General features: G+C 49.4%; 2 protein-coding genes across 2 annotated transcripts; one reads left to right on the top strand and one right to left on the bottom strand.

Moving 5' to 3' along the window:
- Positions 1-2365: 2365 nt before the first annotated feature.
- On the top strand, positions 2366-9230 carry kcnk4a (potassium channel, subfamily K, member 4a; the record flags this gene model as incomplete). Its single annotated transcript, XM_079745296.1, has 7 exons — positions 2366-2557; positions 4275-4392; positions 4562-4722; positions 5406-5592; positions 7742-7878; positions 8196-8864; positions 8982-9230. 7 exons carry the CDS (start codon positions 2366-2368, stop codon positions 9228-9230), a joined length of 1713 nt encoding a protein of 570 aa, XP_079601422.1.
- A 4456-nt stretch (positions 9231-13686) lies between these two features.
- tgfb5 (transforming growth factor, beta 5) lies at positions 13687-21504 on the bottom strand (the record flags this gene model as incomplete). Its single annotated transcript, XM_079744347.1, has 7 exons — positions 20662-21504; positions 20104-20267; positions 19411-19543; positions 18534-18644; positions 17022-17202; positions 16411-16564; positions 13687-13845 (listed from the first exon to the last, which is right to left on the bottom strand). The coding sequence occupies exons 1-7, from the start codon at positions 21008-21010 to the stop codon at positions 13687-13689; spliced, it is 1251 nt and encodes a 416-aa protein (XP_079600473.1). The 5' UTR covers positions 21011-21504.
- Positions 21505-21724: the final 220 nt, after the last annotated feature.

Here is a 21724-nt window from a genome sequence, read left to right on the forward strand (position 1 = left end):
TTGTGCAACAGTAACTCAAGGTTTCGTTGACAGCATCAGATGCAATCTTTCTCAAACAGCACATATAGTTACCAATGCTTGAAGTCCATTCAGGAGCTACTGCCGCTTCTATTTGCTGAGATAAGTTGTGTTGTATTGTTGTATCGCTACAATTAGTGTCTGTTAAGTAAAATCCTATTGCAATCACAAGAGTTCCCTCGTGTAGTTTGACATCACAGAGAAATGGGCTGGACTTGCTTCGACCTCCAGCAGACTATATATTATGCTTTAGATCTGTCCGAATCCTGAGAAACTGCTGGCACAACGGTAACACAGCGGTAACAGCACTACGACGGGATTCAATACACAGAAGACCGGTGCAATGTCATATCAAATCAGCAGCATACTGCAATGTTACTCTGATGAGAGACGTATTCCTAAAAATGTGATATAGTTGAATGTGAAGTAGGCCAACAACTACTATAAAAAAACAAATAAACATTTACTTCAAAAGCGTTTTATAACAATAAGCTAGTGTTCTAAAATGCAAAGAGCAGTACATTTCCTTGGTGCATAAAATGTATTGTATTGCGAGTGCAGGAAAACTAGAGTCTCAAGTGGGTTCTCCTCCATTCTTCCTCTCGGTGCAACGGTTCAGTCCTCCTCTCGCCCAACTTCTGTTCCTCTCGGAAACCGTATGATTGACTGCTCCCCTGTGTCACACTGTTTATGTTGAGATTAGCTCACAGCCCTTCAAACGCGCCGCTGTACGTCTACGCTTTTCCTCCTTCCGCCCGCTATCGGACTGAAAATATCAAAATATGCCCGGGGGAGGATTAGCCAATGATAACTTGGCAAAGCCTTTGAGCTCAGGAGAGTCGGTGGTTGAGAAGGGAAAGAGACTATCCATACACACAACACAAGCCTTGTGCTTAATTTGGTCCAAAATCCTAACAGGCTGTCTCTCTGTCTGCTGGGAAGTCTCAGAACACTGCCAGGAGTGTCAAGGTTCCTTAGAAACGCGTTACAGGACAGAGCCTCCCCCCCACCGGGGTGAAACGCCTCCTTTTACTGTCGGGGTCGGGGGGGGCAGGGCGGCAACCACTGCTGCTTCTAAGTAATGTCTGAGGAAATGACTTAAAACATATCCTGCCCCAGATTAACATGAGACAACGTTACAGACCGCGTTTAAAGGCAGATGCACCGGCGTTGGCCGGGCTCCCAGACAGGTCCGCATCCAGGCAACCACCCTGTGTCTCTTCTGTTTGCCTCTCTCTGTCTGGCTTATTATGACTAAATACCCCTTGATGTGAACCCCGATAGACGTGATGTCAGCACTCTCAACGCTGAGCGGCTGGTAGGAAAAAGGAGGCCAGGGCCAAGTGAGGCAGCTTATTGGACTCATCCATTAAGATGTACATGGCCTGCTCGTCTGCCTGAAGCGTTGCTTTGTTTCCGATGGCAGGACTCTGTTTGTTCTGGCGAGGTGTGAGTGTTGGTGGCCATAAAGCATCAGGACAAGAGGAGTAACCTGCAGTGTCAAGAGAGAGAGGGGTTGTTTTCCATTGGGTTGTCATGGGAGCCTAAAGGGTCTAAACACTAGGCACTCACACTAGAGTTGCCGCCACAAGTTATGAAATTGTGCAAAATGGTCGGGGTGACATGGTGATTCACCATGGTCGGGGTGACATGGCGATTCACCATGGTCGGGGTGACATGATGATTCACCATGGTCGGGGTGACATGGTGATTCACCATGGTCGGGGTGACATGGTGATGGACCATGCCAGGGCAAAGCTGAAAACAACAACATCCAAGATGCACTGGGTGGTGCACACGTGAAGCACCTTCTAGATTTGCAGCATCAACAAACACAAATATGTCTTACATTTAGGAGTCCGATGATTTGCAATCATCTTAAACTTCAGCAACTACAACCGACCGCAGTTGCACTGGATGAAGATCATCAGCCCGTGAACCTCATTCACTGCAGCCAGCACTGTTCAAAGGTTCCAATGTTTGTGTAAATGTTCCCACCTGCTTCCCGTAGGACCACTGTTTGCAGCGGGCCAGGGGAGGATGTGTCGGAAGCGATCACCTGCTCCTTTGTTCTGTTGAGCCGCCTGCTCGGAGGTCACCCTCTGATGCAACCTGGAGCCACGATGAACATGAGCTGAGAACACGTGTCTCTAAATGAACTTCCTGTTTGTGCAGAGGGCCTGCTGCGGCCCCACCCCACGCTGCATCCTGACGGCCGGGCCCCTTTTCCACAGAGCGGCCCCCGACCCCTGACCCCGGAGGGCCGAGGAGGGGAGGAGAGAGGAGCGAGGAGGAAGGGAGCGGAGGTTATGGTGGTGGAGGGTGGCGGGAGGGATTGGGTGCGAGGATGCGACGCCTCACGCTGTTGGCCCTGCTGGTGGGGGTCATGCTGTACCTGGCGATGGGGGCGCTGGTGTTCCGCACGCTGGAGGCGCCCCAGGAGAGCCAGGCCTACGACAGGCTGGTGGACGTCAGAGACCGCTTCCTCCGCAACCACTCCCACTGCGTCAGCCCCGAGGCCTTCAACCAGCTCATGATGGTGTGTGTGTGTGTGTGTGTGTGTGTGTGTGTGTGTGTGTGTGCGTGTGCGTGTGCGTGTGCGTGTGTGTGTGTGTGTGTGTACAGAGTCACTGCCTCTGGTGAGATGATAAGGTCTCTCTCTCTACCTTAGAGCCCTTAGAGCATTCAGTTGCTTTATGGTATGGTATCTCCAATCAAATTAACCATTCCTAGGTGCGACTTTTGATTGGTCCTTTGGAAGTGCAGTTGATGCTGATGTCACATGTGTGAGTTATTAGCAGCAATGGTGCTAATAATGTTTGGTGTTCTGAACCCACCACTGGGGTGACCGGCACACACACGCACACACACACAATGGTCCTACTTCCAGGCACTCTCAACCATTAGCCATGAGTGCACACTTAGCTCTGTTTCCCAGCCGGATTATTAAACAATCACAGCCCCCATGGTGAAGGAACAGCCAGGGGGATTCTCACCGACGTCAAAGTCAGCACAAGACGTCGGTTGGGGGGGGGGTCAATGTAGAAAGGCCGCCATGTCCCACCCTGTTCCCCCCTTTTCGGATTTAAAACAGCTGAATAATTTGATTCAAATGGCATGCCCGCGTTAAATCATCTTGTGATGTCACAAATTGGGGTTGAGTTAATGAGAGCTTAAAGCCGAACTATGCAAGTTTTTCCCATTGGCAGCCTCTGGTGTAGCTTGAGTTTTAGCGACAGTTATAGCTATATCATTTTAAGACGACAGTGACTATTGTCTGAGATCTCCCCTACGGCAAAAAAAACAATAGAGTAGGGCTGTCCCCGACTCGGAATTTTCTGAGTCGAATCAGACCTGCCTTTTCAGTCCAGAGATTCGACTATTCGGCGGCCGTGCGGGGCAGGTCTTCTGGAGGTTTAAAAAATGAGTTTTCTTTCTATCAACACTCTGTTTTGGTAGGCTATAGGCCTTTTATATATGCTTGCGCGTTGCGCTCATTTCGTTCTCACCTGAACAGTTTTCTGTCAATCAAACTCGTCGGAATTATAGCCAACTTATTCCTGTCGGGTTTTAATTAGGCTCCTGCCCATAATGCGGTCCGATAATGAACACGGGGCTCATGTATAGGCTAGTGGATAATCCATTATATGAGCCCCGTGTTCACGATCTGATTGCATTTATTGAGCCCGAAAGAATACACAGCGCTGTGTCGCCACACTGACTGTGCTCCTAGAGGAAATATAGCAATAATGTAAGGGGAGACAGCCGCTTCCCTCTGCGAGATTCTGTCTAGCAAACAAAGTTACAATGAATCAATCGCCACAGTGACATGGACAGTGTCTAAATAAAGCTTCTCTTTATTATTATCATTAGAGCTATGATGCAAATGGTGAATATTAAGCCTGCGGTGGCATCTGTACGCGCAGTTTGCAATTTATTTTCAGCACCAACTGCCGCTGCAGAAGAATAATAAAAAGTCACAATAAATGTGTCGATTCATGCATATGGTCTGACACATCTACACTATAGGTTGGGTCTTTTAAAAAAAATAAATAAAGGAAGACGGCGGGAAACCCCGCAGTCGACTCAGATTCTCTGAGTCGACTGCGGGGTTTCCCGACTGATGATTCGAATCATCGACTTTCACGGGACATCCCTAGTAGACATACATACATAGTGTAGCTGTAAGGTCGTTAAAGAACTTATTAATGGTAAGATGAGGCTCAGACCATGTCTCTGCTCTTCCGTGCCTGCAGGGCATGGTATCTGCTGTGGATGCAGGCCTGGATCTGAGCAGCAGTTTGTCGAACTACACCAGCAACTGGGACCTCATCAATGCTTTCTTCTTCTGTGGGACCATCATCACCACCATCGGTAGGTGACCTGGAGCCGGCTCTCAGGATGAGTCTGATTAACTCTTACAGGTACAGCCCTTTGGACTCCCAACGCTGCAGCAGTGGACTCCACTCAGTGGAACATACAGAACAGACTCGTTCAGACTTCCTTCAGCTGAATGTAGCCCCTTTGGTGTCTGTGTTTACAGGCTTTGGGAACCTGTCCCCTCGCACCTGGTTCGGCCAGCTCTTCTGTGTCTGCTACGCCCTGGTGGGCATCCCGATGTTCGGCATTCTGCTGGCCGGGGTCAGCGACCACATGGGCACCGTGCTCCGGAAGGCTGTGGCCCGGATCGAGACCCTGTTCCTGGTGAGTTGGTCGGTGGGCGACCAGGAACACATGGGACTCACTTAGCGTTGCTGCAGCAGTCATACGATCATACCTTTTAAACCTTTTCTGTGACAAGATGATGGATGTTAACATTTTAGACAAATCTTTTTTTTTTTGTTTCTGTCCTATAGCAAACTCAATTCAATTTTATTTGTCTAATTGTATTTTATATTATTAGTATAATCACCATTAGCGTCTCAAAGGGCTTAAGAGGCCATATATGTATGACACCCTCCCGTCCCTAGTCCCCCAGAGGGCAAGAAAAACTCCCTTAATTAGAAAGGAAGAAATCTTGAGGAGGAACGTAGAGACGGGGATCCCCCCTTCCAGGGGGGATCAATGAGTGCAGCAGGAGCCAGGATTGACATGCATACATACATGCATACATGCATACATACATACATGCGTACATACATACATACATACATACATACATACGTATATATCGTTGATGGGATTCAAAAAAAATGATCGTACCTGTACCTGATCGTACCTGAGTTAATCAGACAAAATTACAAAAATACAGAAAAAAACATATATAACTACTTGCTGTGGTGATGTGTTCTGCACTTTGAAGTCAAGTGCGAGCCCTGATTAGTTTTGACAGCACTATGCACTACCGTTGTTGAACTAAACCTTTTGTTCTCTCGGTTTGGTTGCAGAAGCGCAACCTCAGTCCCACCATAGTTCGTGTGAGTTCGGCGGTGATCTCCATCCTGATTGGCTGCCTGATCTTCCTGGTGGTGCCCACGCTGGTCTTCCAGGAGGTGGAGAGGTGGACCTTCCTGGAGTCCATCTACTTTGTAGTCATCACTCTCACCACCGTGGGCTTTGGAGACTTCGTTCCAGGTGGGTCTCGATTGAACTCACTGAATACATACAGACGAGACCCATAGATTCCACCGTCATACTAACAACTGCCTTCCAGCCTCAGTGGATCTGAACGTAATGTATGAACCACGGTATCATTAGAATAAGTACCAATTTCAGCCCAGCATGTTTTCAACAGTTAAGATTATTATTTCTTTATATTAAATGGAAACATACTAACACAAATGTCTAGTGCAGTGGTTCCAAATCTTTGACTTAAGGTGTACCACTCAATTGTCATCCAGAACCTTGGCGGACCACCTCACATGAAACCACATGCAGTGGTTGAACAGAGAGGGCCAGACTAACACAACCACTACTGCAAGAAGGAAATGACAAGGTTTATAGAAAATGATAGCAATGCTGCATATCTTCCCTGTGTGTTTATTTAGCAAACACAAATGGACACAATTTAACGACAAGCCATCATACTAGATTTATAGAACAATATTTCTAATATATTAATTTTAATTTCTCTGTAATCTATTATATTATTTTACATTTGTTTATTTCAAGAATGCAATCCCCTGTCTTCCACCCCCCCAAGTGAAAAACATCTAGTCTAGTTCAAATTCAAAAAATATTAGAGTATTATATCAAAATAATCTCTGTCATAGGGTTAACCTGCTTCCCACTCCAAATAGGCTCAGGCATCATAGGGTAAAGGCCAATTTCCACCAGATCCTTCTAAGAAGCGTTATGGCAGTAAAACGTAGCGCAGACAATAGAAACCATTCTAGTCAAAATAGGCTATTCCACTATCTACGGTCGCGGCACGGCACAGAACCGTCCCCAAACCGGCACTTCGTTTACGGTACTTGCCTCTTCTATTTTTGAAGGTTATCGGTTTGCAGCCGTGTCTCAGAACACTTCTACAGCCAATCAGTTTGCATTTGCTCATGAATATTCATGAGCTCACATTGACCCTTATGCAATTCACTAACAGGGTAATATTACAAAGTCTATCTATGGTATCAATAGCTAATCAGTGGCACCTTGCTAATGGTTGAATGCTACAGCAATTACTACGTAGGATTTGTTACAGACTCACAGACATCATTACTTATTTTAATCTAAAAGCCTACCTGTTTTGAAAACAGTCCAACATAATCAAGAAGCATAGTCTTATGAATATGGATATGGATTTACACTTCCCGCCGATTGATACATTAACGTTACAAAAAGTCAGTCAGGAAATCAATCAGAAGTCAACTGATTAAATTCATCATCCATATTTCAAAATGGGATTGAAATATGGATGATGAATTGTTGATCCACGAGGTCAAAAAACACAGTGTCCTGTCCTGGGACGTCCCTGAGCCATATCTCGGACGGAACGTGTCCGGACCACTTCTAGTGTGGATTGCAGTAGGGAACACAGCTGCTCGCTGCCGTACCGCTTCTGAGACACATCTGGTGGATATGGGCCTTTAACCTGCTTCATACAGGTTCAGGCCTTTGTCATAGAGTTCTTCAAAAGGTTAACCTTCCCACCCTAAACAGGCTCAGGCCTTCATCATAGGGTTAACCTTCCTACACTAAACAGGCTCAGGCCTCATAGGGTTAACCTTCCTCCTCTAAACAGTCTCAGGCCTTCATCATAGGGTTAACCGTCCTACTCTAAACAGGCTCAGGCCTCATAGGGTTAACCTTCCTACGCTAAACAGGCTCAGGCCTTCATCATAGGGTTAACCTTCCTCATCTAAACAGGCTCAGGCCTTCATCATAGGGTTAACCTTCCTACTCTAAACAGGCTCAGGCCTTCATCATAGGGTTAACCTTCCTACGCTAAACAGGCTCAGGCCTTCATCATAGGGTTAACCTTCCTCCTCTAAACATGCTCAGGCCTTATAGGGTTAACCTTCCTCCTCTAAACAGGCTCAGGCATCATAGGGTTAAACTTCCTCCTCTAAACAGGCTCAGGCCTTCATCATAGGGTTAACCTTCCTCATCTAAACAGGCTCAGGCCTCATAGGGTTAACCTTCCTACGCTAAACAGGCTCAGGCCTTCATCATAGGGTTAACCTTCCTCATCTAAACAGGCTCAGGCCTTCATCATAGGGTTAACCTTCCTACTCTAAACAGGCTCAGGCCTTCATCATAGAGATAACCTTCCTCCTCTGAATAGGCTCAGGCCGTGACAGCGACATCATCCTGAAGCCTCTGGTGTGGCTGTGGATCGTGTTCGGCCTGGCCTACTTCGCCTCCATCCTGGCCATGATCGGTAAATGGCTGAGGGTGCTGTCTAAGAGGACCCGCGCCGAGGTGAGACGCTAGACCGTGTGACCCCTGACCCCGTCCGTTGGGAACCCCCTCAGGTTGGCCTCACATTCTGGGGGTGCAGGGCCGCCGGTGCGCTGCAGCCAGGGTAGCCAGATTGGGCGGGAAATCGGTCCCAATCTGTCAACACTGTGCGTGTCAGAGCAACACCCAGTCAGCAGCCGACCGGGTAACTGCTGATCAGCCAGTAAGGGTTCTCCACCTGGCCACAGAGACTCAGAATGAAAAGAATGAAAGAATATGTGCATGTCTACCATTTTATTTCTTGTATGCTTACTCCATCCTCCCGCTGCCCCCCCAAGATGGAGGAGCTGCGGGCCCACGCCACCGACTGGCACCAGAACATCCAGAACATGGACTTCCGGATCCCCAACCCGCTGGAGTTCAACGACCCCTTCCTGCTGCAGCGCCGCCGCTGGAAGCGCAGCGAGCGGCGGCGGGTGCGGCGGGGGGCGCAGGCCACCCTGGGGTACCTGGTGCGCGGCGGCTCCGAGAACGGACACCTGCGCAACCGCTGGCAGGACCTCCCGGGGGGCTCCATGGTGTGGCTGGAGACCTGCCCCCCGCCCGGCCCCGGGGCCAAGGGCCCCGGCCCCGGGGGCGTGGAGGTGGCCACGGTGCCCCGGGCGGGGCTCGGCCTGGGGGGGCACCCGGGGGTGCGCTCATTCGCCCGCTCGCTCTCGCTCCCCGTGGCGCACTCCACCCTGACGCTGGACCTCCTGCGGCCCCGGGCGGGGGGACCCGGGGGCCCGCTGTCCTCCTGCGACTCCCGTTCAGACGCCGCGTCCCGCTCCTCCTGCTCCTCCTGCTCCTCCTGCTCCTCGAGGCCCCAGGGCTTCCAGCCCGGCCCGGTGCCGGGCTGCGGCGCGGAGGAGGAGGGGGCCCCCTCCCCGGAGGAAGACTCGGTGACCGAGCTCCGAGAGCTGCTCCTGGTCACGGGGCCCGCCGATCCGGAGCAGGGGCCGTCCCCTGTCTCCACCCGACGGCCTTCCTCCTCCTGCTCCTCCTCCTCCACCTCGCCACCTCCTCCTCCCCCCTCGCTGGGCCCCTCCCCCCCGCCCTCCCTCCCGCCGCCGGCCGACTGCCAGCTGCTGGACTTCTTCGGGGAGAACCTGGCGTACATCGACGAGTCCTCGGACACGCTGAGCGACCGCGCCCAGCAGGAGGGGGGCGGGGCGGAGCCGGGGGGCGGGCGGCCGCGCAAACCAAACAGGAAGAGGAGCATGAGGAGGCTGCCGCCCGTACAGCTCAGCCCCCTGGTGGTCAGGAAGAGGCACAGCAGTGACATACAACCGCCGTCCAACCCCCCGACACCACCCCCACACTCCCCCCTCTGAGGCCACAGGGGGGGGGAGTGTCTCTCTCTCCCCTTTGTGACCAGGGGGCAGAGAGATACTCTCCCACTCTTGAGACCAGGAGGGAGAATATCTCTCCCCCGCTGAGATCAGGGGAGACCAGAGAGATACTCTCCCGCTCTGACACCAGGGGGAGAGAGTATCTCTCCCCCGCTGAGATCAGGGGAGACCAGAGAGATACTCTCCCTCTCGGATAACGACACAAATGAACAATGTTTTGTTTTTGCCATTTCTCAGAAGCCTTTTTGTGGTCAGCGGCCAAATGAAGGATTCTATAAACCTGTTGTTGTCATGTTGCTACCTTGATTTAGTTGTTGTAGTGATTTATCCGTGTGTGCAAAACCATGACTGTGACAGCCAAAATCCAGTTGATTGTAATGTAATCAAATGTAATCAATCACACAAAGCCTTTAGCTCTCAGCACTAAACAAGTATGTATACTAGTGTGTCTTTATCTAGTCTATACATGTGTTAACGGTTTACAATTTAACAAATAAGTTCAAGAAACGACCAATACGGGCACTGGGGTCATTTCATTACATAACACCCACAATGCCTTTCAGGGGGATATCACGTACCCTTCTTCAATGGTTTATATTTCGGATTGTATCAGTCGAACAAATTCTTCTTTCTTTCAGGAGGAAATTCCATAGTCGTATTTTTGTAAAGATTTAGACGCAGAGCATCTTTCCAGTCTGCATTAACGACATCCCATAAGGGAGGAAATGCCGCCCTCCGCTGTTTAGAAAAGGGTACTGCAAAATGGCCTCAAATCTGACCATGAACCTTGATTAGGATCGAAAACATCACCGTTACTGACCACACAAACTGGTGTCATTTATATAAACCTGCATTTCATTACTGTGTCACTACTTATTTAACATGACTTTGTGTCTACTTACCATCTTCTGTTGCCCTCACTAGCCAACCATATTTTAATTGTATTTACACACAGGACCATAGGAATGATCTTAATGGACGCTCAAAGCAAAGAACACGTTTCCCCCCTCAACCAGGTCCGTCCCGTGTTGGGTTTGATGAGGTGTGGGGGGTAAGGCAGTGTTGTGGTCGTAACCCAAGTCTCCAGTCTCCAGTGTTATAGGTCTACTGATATAATTACAAATAAACAGCATTTGACCCACACGTTTGTGGGTCTGTGTTACTTGTAGAAATGACATGGAGTGGCTGTGGACACGACTTCACAGTTAGAAGTGTAATGAGCAGGGAAAAATACATTGTACATTGTCTCATTTAAATATTAAATAGATACCATGCATACTGCTGTCCCTGTGTAGGCCTTTACTAAAAGATACACAAGCAAAGTTAAACACAATACACACATTAGAATAAGAAACACATTAAATACATTAAATACACACGGACAAGGACATAAACAAGGACAACGGTGTGTGTGTGTGTGTGTGTTTGAAATATATATTCTGCAGGGGAAGTAGAGGGGACACTTTCTGGACAGTGTGACTGCATGTGGGGGGGGGGGGGGGGGGGGGGGGGGCTTTTCAAGAAACGTGGGAGCACAAAACACGCGAGCACAAAACATGGGATGTGCTCGCGTGTCGACTCGTTGTTGATGCACTTCTTCCACCTTCCTGCAGGGGGCAGCGATGCACCTCGACGCGTTAAACCGACGGAGGACAATGACAAGGAGAGCACGACTCGTTAATCACACATAAAATCATTTGTAATTTATTAATCATTATGTAAAATAACATTTACTTTATCAGTCACCGAATAAAATAAACGGGACTTCATTAAGCTACAAATCCTGAGATTCAGAGCTTGGTGGGATGGGAGTCTTAAAACACAGTTAAAGGTTAAGAAAGATATGTAAAGCCGAGTAAAGTCAGGTCAATAGATAAATAAGTGCGAGGGTGTGTGTGTCTGATTTAATTTGATCTCACTTTGTGTGGGTTTTTGCAGGAGCTCATCTCACAGGGGTGTTGTGCATAAGGAGGGGGCGGGTCGGTGGGTGCATGGTGGAACATGGACTTCTGCATCCCGAACCCCTGGAGTCAAACGACCCCCCTCTCCTGCAGCAGACAGAAAACCAGCGGACCCTCCCCCCTCCCCCTCTTTACGTATGCATGTGTGTGTGTGTGTGTGTGTGTGTGTGTGTGTGTGTGTGTGTGTGTGTGTGTGTGTGTGTGTGTGTGTGTGTGTTTGAACAGACTCTCGCCCCCGCTCTCCAGAGGACAGAGGCACCCTGTGTGTGTGTGTGTGTGTGTGTGTGTGTGTGTGTGTGTGTTTGTGTGTGTGAGAGAGTGCGCGTGCGTGTGCGTGTGTACGTGCGTGCGTGGGTGTGTGTGTGTGCGTGCGAGAGCAGCTTTCTACATGGATAAGTACAGGTTGGATATAGCAAGCGGTAGTTAAGTGCAAAAGACTTACAGATGCTGATCCTAGTTTACTTGGGGGGCTCACCACATCATGCCAAAACCAGTACCCCCAAAACACACACGCACACACACACACACACACACACACACACACACACACACACACACACACACACACACACTTTTCAAATAGAACTGCTTTGGTCCAACCTTGATGTTGTTTCGAGATAATTTAACGACAGATGTGGGATGGCTCCCAGAAGTTACTTTGAGAAAAATATCCAAAAATGTCCATACTTCATCACACTTTTTTTTATATATGTTTGAATAAATCTCCCACAACTATGGACAGTCAGTCAAGAGAGGGAGTCAGTCCTAAAACAGCCAATCAGACTTCAGCAATTGCTCTTGTGTTTTTCTTGTTCAAATTTAATTGTCAGCCAGCAATTTACAGAAAACAACCCTAAACACACACCAGAATAAAGTCAATCCCAGCAGAGTGACATCATATCGAACAGGTTTTGGTGAAGAAGGTAACACAGAATAAAATCAAAATCACACAAAAATAAAAAGGCCAGGTAGGATTGTTTGGTGTAACAAACAAACACACACACACACACACACACACACACTACTTTCAGATTTTCTCACATACATACCGTATGTGAGAAAATCAGACATAAGTACACACACACACAGAGGAGTGAACCCACGCACACGCACACGCACACACACACACACAAAACCACCAACATACCAGAAGGTCTATATTTAAAATGAGCCCCAGGGATTCTTTTTATTTTCAGCGTTCAGACATTCTATCAAAAGTGGTCGCTGTGGATCCTGGGGTGTAGAGAGAGAGAGAGACTGTGTGCGTTTTTCAGAGTGTGTGCACATGTGTATGAATGTATGTCTGTGAGTATTTGTGCGTGCCTGCGTACGTTGTGTCCTTGCGTGTGCGTTGTGAACGATTGGTAACCATAGTTACGCCAGGAGATAATGACAGCGTAGAAACAGTCAACAGTTTTTTTTTCAAATCAGATATTGAACGCACGTCCAGGAAATGCACAGGAGAGTGTGATTATGGAAAACGTAGAGCCAGACCCAAATAGTTACAAATTTTCCCTGGCTGCAAAACACCACCTTAACCCAAAAGTACCGCCATTCCCGATTCAGCCCTATCATCCAAGGCCTCACTTTCAAAGCCTCTCCCCTCCGCCTCCTTTTCTCTCTCTCTCTCTCTGTCCTCCCTGTTCCAGAGAGCTGTGGCAGAAGGAGGGAGCGAGAGAGAGAGAGAGAGAGAGAGAGAGAATGAGGGGAGCATTTAAACCCAGCGTTCCGTGAGTGGTCAGGTCGGTGTCTGGAAATCGTTCACATCCTGTTTACGTCGGCGTAGATTTCAGCCTCCTGCCACAGAGCGCTGGCATGGCCCCTGCTCACTCGTTCTCGTTCTCTTTCTCTCTCTCTCTCGCTCTCTCTCTCTCTCTCTCTCTCTCTCGCTCTCTCTCTCTCTCTCTCTCGCTCTCTATTTTCTACATCTGAAGCTCTCAAGCTTTTATAAACCCTCTCCACCCTTTTGTCAAGTCCCATCTATCATTATCACCTCCACCTAAAGACAGACGGAAAATTAGAAGGGACCAATTGATTCAATGTGCGAGTATTCCCACATACGCACATGCACACGCACACACATTTAAACACGCACACGCACACACAAACACAAACACACATACACAAACACACAGCAGTGTTTCATTAAGTCATGAAATGCCCAAAGAAAAACAACATACAGGTCCCTGAAGTTTATGACTCTGTTGCTGAGGGTCATAAATGTGGCATATATATTTTATATATTTATATACAGTCAGCAACATCAAAACAGAACATTTCCTGGATAAACTGCTACAGATATCTGGCCCACCCCCACACTATGACTCATTTAACAGCCACACACCCACCCAGAGTTATTCATACCTCTAATGAGGCAGGAATATAGACAAAGAAAGAAAGAAAAAATAAATCAAAATTTCCCACACAAGGGTGATAAAGTTGGTGAACAAACCGCTCTCTCTCCTTCCCCCCCCCCCTCAGCGGCACTTGCAGGACTTGACCACCATGTTGGAGAGCTGCTCCACGCGGGGGGTCCGGCCCATGAAGTACACGATAGTGAGGGGCTCCAGGTCCTGGGGCACGCAGCAGGGGGACGCCGACGCCTCGGGGTTCATCTTGTTGTAGAGAGGGAGGATCTGGGGGGGGAGACAACACTAGGGTTCATCTTAGGGAGGATCTGGGGGGGGGGAGACAACACTGGGGTTCATCTTAGGGAGGATCTGGGGGGGGGGGAGACAACACTAGGGTTCATCTTAGGGAGGATCTGGGGGGGGGGAGACAACACTAGGGTTCATCTTGTTGTAGAGAGGGAGGATCTGGGGGGGGGAGACAACACTAGGGTTCATCTTAGGGAGGATCTGGGGGGGGGAGACAACACTAGGGTTCATCTTAGGGAGGATCTGGGGGGGGGAGACAACACTAGGGTTCATCTTAGGGAGGATCTGGGGGGGGGGAGACAACACTAGGGTTCATCTTAGGGAGGATCTGGGGGGGGGGAGACAACACTAGGGTTCATCTTAGGGAGGATCTGGGGGGGGGGGGGGAGACAACACTAGGGTTCATCTTAGGGAGGATCTGGGGGGGGAGACAACACTAGGGTTCATCTTAGGGAGGATCTGGGGGGGAGAGACAACACTAGGGTTCATCTTAGGGAGGATCTGGGGGGGAGACAACACTAGGGTTCATCTTAGGGAGGATCTGGGGGGGGGAGACAACACTAGGGTTCATCTTAGGGAGGATCTGGGGGGGGGGGAGACAACACTGGGGTTCATCTTAGGGAGGATCTGGGGGGGGGGAGACAACACTAGGGTTCATCTTAGGGAGGATCTGGGGGGGGGGAGACAACACTGGGGTTCATCTTAGGGAGGATCTGGGGGGGGGGAGACAACACTAGGGTTCATCTTGTTGTAGAGAGGGAGGATCTGGGGGGGGGGAGACAACACTAGGGTTCATCTTAGGGAGGATCTGGGGGGGGGGAGACAACACTAGGGTTCATCTTAGGGAGGATCTGGGGGGGGAGACAACACTAGGGTTCATCTTAGGGAGGATCTGGGGGGGGGGGAGACAACACTAGGGTTCATCTTAGGGAGGATCTGGGGGGGGGGGGGGAGACAACACTAGGGTTCATCTTAGGGAGGATCTGGGGGGGGGAGACAACACTAGGGTTCATCTTAGGGAGGATCTTGGGGGGGGGGAGACAACACTGGGGTTCATCCTAGGGATGATCTGGGGGGGGAGAGACAACACTGGGGTTCATCTAAGGGAGAATCTTGGGGGGGGGGAGACAGAACTGGGTTCATCTTGGTGTACAGAGGGATGATCTGGGGGGGGGCAGAGAGACAACAGGTGTTCATGAAAGTCGTCATGGTGGCGGGGGGTCTCGTAAACCGCTCTGTTTCTTCTCAGACGGGGGTCGCTCTGGGCGCCATTGTTCATTTTCTTTAGATTCAAGAAAAATGATTGAATGGAGAAGATTATTTCCGTTGTGCAAAGTGGAGAAGAGAGTGTTGAAAAAAAAAGACTTTTCGCGAAAAGACGTCACATGAAACGATAAAAACAATAAAAAGATTATCTGTTAAGTCTAAGTAAAGTAAAGTGCAATCGAGGTAAGGTGTGTGCATGTTATGTTTTCAGCGAGCTCAAATGCAGTCAATCATTCATTTTCCCCAAACGTTTCTTATCCTACTTATCCTATCCTTCCGTGATCATATGTTATAAATTCCATCAGAAAGGTCAATAAAAACCAGAAGCTACTGTGGTCGAAAAACAGTTTTAGAACTGCATATATTAGTATATCAGAATGTATACGGCTGAAGTCCTGTAGTCAGGAGGGACTTTGGTTGTGGAATAAACCACTGCACGCAGCGCGGTGAAAAGGTAACACAGATATAAATACCTCCTCCACACAGCCACCTAGGAAAACAGATCTCTGCATATGAAGCCAGAAGCCACAACCTAACCTTTAACAAGGTTGTTTTTGCTCAAACTCATCGCCCTCCCTCCCAACCAGACCCAACCACACATTTGTTATTTTCATAACCTAAAAATACTAAATTAAAGCTGATTACTGTACTGAGCTAAGGTACCAGGGCAGCATTTACTCTATATACAGGTATAACCTGAATATAACTTCTAAACGTCTTCAGAAACACTCTTTGAGTCACTGTGTCTTAAATCAAACCAATGCGTCGTCTGCTCATCTTTTAGTCTGAAAGGCCTTCATTTCCCAGCTCCCTGCGTTGAACCCTCTACGAGCCTGTGGGCCTCGTGGCCAGGGTTTACTGGGGTCCAGATTGCCGAGGTGAAGGGACATTTATGAGTGTGGGGTTAACCAACCCTCCCCAAACCACTGTGTTACAGCGGCCGTAAACATCGCACACTAGGCTGTCTGCGGGCCCCCGTAGAATAGCTGGTGTCACGGGTCGCTGACTCTTATTCTTTACGATAAGCGAACGTAAAGAGCTGAGTACGAGTGCAGCGGGCGTTCTCAGTTTACAGACAGTTCATCTTGGGAGCGGCAATCAAACTTTAGAGCTCCCATCGTGCTTCAGCGTTTGCTCACAAGGCGATGTTGTTGTAAAAACATTATTCGATTGTTATTCCTTGGTTTATTGAATTTGAAAAAAAGAATATATAATGAAGCATAAATAAATGAACCAATCAGATGTCATCTGACCACACGTCAGCCAATCGCTGCTCACCATGTTGTAGTGGTTGTCGGCGCTCCAGAGATAGGGGCAGCTGCCTGCGCAGAAGTTGGCCTTGTAGCCTTTGGGCTCGTGGATCCACTTCCAGTTGAGGTCGCGCCGGAAGTCGATGTAGAGCGAGCGCAGGCAGCAGCCCTGCTCGGAATTCCTAAGTCAAAGCGAGGTGGAAAAAGCAACAGGGAATGTTTTCGGGAACATTATTTTGGAATATAATTTGGCCCTTCATTGATTCTGGAGGGGATTCGGGTGGGGGTGGGCGATGGGGGCCCAGGCCCGTGGGTTTGGTCATGGGAAAATTAAAACGGGTCGAGGACGCAGGCTGCGGAGGAGCTGGCAGCCAGAGGTAATGATGGAGTGGGGCTGCCAGGCCTACTCCTCCGCACTGAGGTCGTCTAAATTAAAACAACTGCCGACCGCTCGCTTGGCAGTCTAAACAAGGGACCGGACCGGGCTTTATTCTGACACACAATAGCCTGCGAGAAGGCCCCTGGTTCGGAATCAGTGGCAAAACGATGCGTCAATTCATGTGATCATTAGTCCCTGGCTTCTGAAGCAGGGCATTCCTAGTTCCGTGCGGGACTGGGGGGGGGGGGGGGGGGGATTACCGGGAGCAGGTGGAGGAGTCGACGGCGGCCGCCCTCCTCTTGCGGCTCCTCTTGTTGGGGTTGTCCACGCGGTCGCCGGGCAGCAGGGTGAGGATGAGGTGGGGGGTCTTGGTGCTGAAGTCGGGCTGGCCCTTGGTCTGGCCCGGCCGCTGCATCTGTCGGAGCTGCAGGTCGTCCACACCTGGGGGGGGTGCAGAGCGGAGGCGTGGGGATGGTGGTGCCGTCCTCTGATGCCTTGACTGAGGTGTTCAGCTCTGTGTAGTTTTCATATACGAGCTGACCATGTGCATTGCTGCATTAGCCTGTTGAGATGCTGTTTATTGCAGGCGATTATTTTGTATTTTATTGTATAGACGTATGTATGGACGTATGTATAGACGTTTTCACATAAATTACCGAAAGTATTATAAAATGTTACTTACAAAGTATTATAAATCTTAATACAGCAATAAAAGTATAGGGATTCTTCAATAAAACCCCTGTGATGATATATACCAAAAGGTGTCAACTAATAAACTAACTGCTGCATGGTAAGCTGCTTAATGCATGAGGGTTTTGCATCAAGATGGGCACTACTATTCTCAAACTATCAAACCCAAACTATCACTCTCCTTCTATCACACTCCAACTATCACACTCCAACTGTAACACTCCTTTATCACACTCCTACTATCAAACCCCAACTATCACACTCCTACTATCACACTCCTACTATCACACTCCAACTATCACACTCCAACTATCACACTCCTACTATCACACTCCAACTATCACACTCCAACTATCACACTCCTACTATCACACTCCAACTATCACACTCCTACTATCACACTCCAACTATCACACTCCTACTATCACACTCCAACTATCACACTCCTACTATCACACTCCAACTATCACACTCCTACTATCACACTCCAACTATCACACTCCTACTATCACACTCCAACTATCACACTCTAACTATCACACTCCAACTATCACACTCCAACTATCACACTCCTACTATCACACTCCAACTATCACACTCCTACTATCACACTCCAACTATCACACTCCAACTGTCACACTCCAACTGTCACACTCCTACTATCACACTCCAACTATCACACCCCAACTATCATAACAAAACCACCCCACTCATACAGGTTGGATGTGCGGTGAGAGTCTCTCCAAGCCATGAATGTCTTGATCTGTCCATTTTTGCATCCCCCGGTTGCCGTCACTCCATCTCCACGCACACAGAGTCCCTCAAACAGTTCACAGCTCTCTTGATTTGGTTCTCAGCCAGGATTGGAGAATCTTGGGCTTTGCTCCTAGGATTTCTGACAAACCCATGCGTCATGCAGCTAGTGTGTGTGTGTATGTGTGTGTGTGTGTGTGTGTGTGTGTGTGTGTGTGTGTGTGTGTGCCTGCGTGTGTCTGTGTGTGTGTGTGTGTGTGTGTGTGTGTGTGTGTGTGTGTGTGTGTGTGTGTGTGTGTGTGTGTGTATGGTTGTGTGTGATCACACACCTGCGAAGAGAGCCTCCAGCTCCTCGCTCTTGTTGGGCAGGATGTTGTTGGTGGACGGGACGAAGGTGCAACAGGGGCAGTGGACGCTCAGCCTCAGGCCCAGGTTCTTCTCTGGTCGCCATGACGACGGGAGGGATGGAGGGATGGACAGACGGAGGGAAGTGAGATTAGAATGGAAAGTGTCAGAGCAGAGGAGGTATAAGGTACAAAATAAGTTACCATTTTTCTCACAGAGAACAGCATATAAAATGTAAAAACATAATACAATATAAGAATATAAGAAGATTTAACAATAAAAATGTTTTACTTCATGATTAGATTGAAACCATATATGGATTTAAGCCAAATTGCATCTTGTGTGTAGTCCAAGTAAAAGCATATTGGTGCAAAACCAGGTTATAAAATCATTGGCAATCCTGATTGGCTCAAATTGGATCGCAGTGATGTCCGATCATGCCTACCACTGGAGACAGATTCAGCCAATCAGAAACAATGACATTGTGTTAGACCCCTAAAAACCGCTGGAGTAGAGCAAGCGCGGAGCAGAGGTCTGGAGGTGGAGGTCTGGGGTGGAGGTCTGGGGTGGAGGTCTGGGGTGGAGGTCTGGGGGTGGAGGTCTGGAGGTGGAGGTCTGGGGTGGAGGTCTGGAGGTGGAGGTCTGGGGTGGAGGTCTGGGGGTGGAGGTCTGGGGGTGGAGGTCTGGGGGTGGAGGTCTGGGGTGGAGGTCTGGAGGTGGAGGTCTGGGGGTGGAGGTCTGGGGTGGAGGTCTGGAGGTGGAGGTCTGGGGTGGAGGTCTGGAGGTGGAGGTCTGGGGGTGGAGGTCTGGAGGTGGAGGTGCTCGATGGGTGGAGGTCTGGAGGTGGAGGTGTATTCTGACCTGTGTCTCCCAGCCAGTCCTTCACCGTCTCCGTGACCTCCACAGACATCCAGCTCCCTTTGGCCCGCGGCTGCACGTTCCGGGAGTCCACGTAGCGCTGTGTGGAGACGCTCTCCTCATCCGGCATAAGCAGCTGAAACACACACACACACACACATACACAGACACACACACACACGCACACACACACACACACACACACACACACACACACACACACACACACACACACACACACACACACACACAGAATACAGGCATGCACACACAGAGAAAATTAAAGACCAGCTAGCTGTGCTGCTAAACACCATATTGGTTGACATTGTAGGTTTTTTGGCATTTCAAGTTGTCTGCCCTAGGTTCATATTAAGAGTTACGGGGAGCATTGGGGACGCTGCAGTGAATGCAGAAAATGTTAGATGGGTGGCAAAGTGGTGGCAAGAGTTCTTGGCAGGGGGAAATGTTCGTGTTTTTATATTTGTGTCAAACCCCTCTTGTCTTGAATAAAATCAAAAATAATTGGGCAAAATGCTTTTACACACCATGAGCGAGCGTTTAATTTTTTTGGCGGTTTGCTTCAAAATATTCATATTTTTTATTTTTTTAAGGAAACAAAAGGGGGGGGGGGGTGCAAGTCTCTAAGGTGGGGGGCGGCTCCCCCTTGATCCGGGACGCTCTGTCAGCTGTTCACACCTGATAAACCTCTACTCTCTGTTCGGCGGTGCGGGCCTGCGGGTTCGGGGCCCGGAAGATCCGGAACTCGGCCTTCACCAGGGTGCTGTTGGCGAGCTCCACGCCGCTGACGTCGAAGTGGACCGTCCTGTAGTGGGGACTGGGCGTCTCCGGGTTCACCGCATCTAGGCACCCGGAGAAGAAAGATACACTTAGAGACACAAAGAGTGAATGTTTGGGTTGAAATCGGGGTAGCGCAGAGCGATAAAGCGCATGTGGAATGGAGCAGATTCCAAACTATTCTTTGGTGGAGCGGTGGTTTCTAATTCCGCGGTGTGTGTCGAGACAGACCATCATCATCACAGACATTATGGTTGATGATAAGATGCTATAAACCGACTCTAACTTTAATGATAGCTTTGGGTCTAATTAGAAACTGGACAAAGGACTGGCAAGCTGATTTTGGTGCCTTTTACGCACGCCTAACTCCGATCATAATAGGCTAAATTGTATGTTTGGCTCATTAAAAGGTCAGTCACAGGACTTGTTTAGAGTCCTGGAACTAGGAGAATGACTCACTGGTATCTGCCCGGGGCGGCAACATGTCAATACGCTGCACCTCTTTTGCGTAATAATCCTCTTCGCTACTCTCGCGGTCGCACGCGGACTCGGCCTGACGCGCACGCTCTTTGAGCAGCTCCCTCGTGCTGTTGTAGAGAAGCATGACCTCTGGGGGAACCGTGTCGGTCGGGGGGGTCTCTTGCCTGGCCGGTGGACTCCTGATGCGGAGCTTGCTAAGGATTTGCCCGCGGACCGCCTCGATGCGTTTGGACTTCTGCTCGTCCAGGTTGAAAAACTGGCAGGTGTTGAGCCCGTCAAGGGTGACCGCCAGCCTCAGCAGCAGGAAGAGGAGGCGGGTGAGATACATGGTCCGGAGTGAGCGCTGGATTCCCCGGGTCGCGCACCAGACCAGTGTTCGGTGTGTCGTGCCCCCCCTCGGCTCCGCTGCCGGTGCGTCTATGCGTCGGTGCGTAAAGCCTCCAAATACAAACCACCGCGGAGTCACTCAGAGGCTTCCGACAGACGTCTGCAGAAATTAATATCGATCCGGGAAAAAACTCATCACGAGCGACCAGCACAGAGCTCAGCCCATGTCGCAGATATCCGAAATACAAGGTGATGTTCTTTTAAATTGAATAAATTGGAGTTGTCGCGTTTTTCTTCCACGCAGTGCACCAGGAGAAGGATCTAAAAGCATCGGGTCCAAACCCGTTCAACAGTCCAACCAGTCGAGCTACAGGTCTTCGTAGATCCTCCCATTGCCCGAAAGGAGTCCATAAAAAGCATTTATTTTAGACAGAATGTTCACCAGTGTCCTGTCCAACTCGTCCTCCCAGCATCCAGTCCGGCCAACGTGACGCTACAACCTTCTGCCACACATAAAAAAAAGTGTACAAAATCAAATCTCTCGATGAAAGGGCGCCTTTGTACTGCCAGGGACCCCTTGAGCAACGTTTCAATAAATCACACACTTACGCCTCCATCAGGTTAACTGAGTTTCAGTTCAGTGATCCACCTTTTTCCACGTCCGAGTGCCACATTGGGTTCAGCTGTGTGGGGGTGGATGTTGTGCAGTCAGACG

The sequence above is a fragment of the Pollachius pollachius genome (assembly GCF_949987615.1).
Source record: "Pollachius pollachius genome assembly, chromosome: 10".
In the NCBI taxonomy this organism is placed as follows: domain Eukaryota; kingdom Metazoa; phylum Chordata; class Actinopteri; order Gadiformes; family Gadidae; genus Pollachius; species Pollachius pollachius.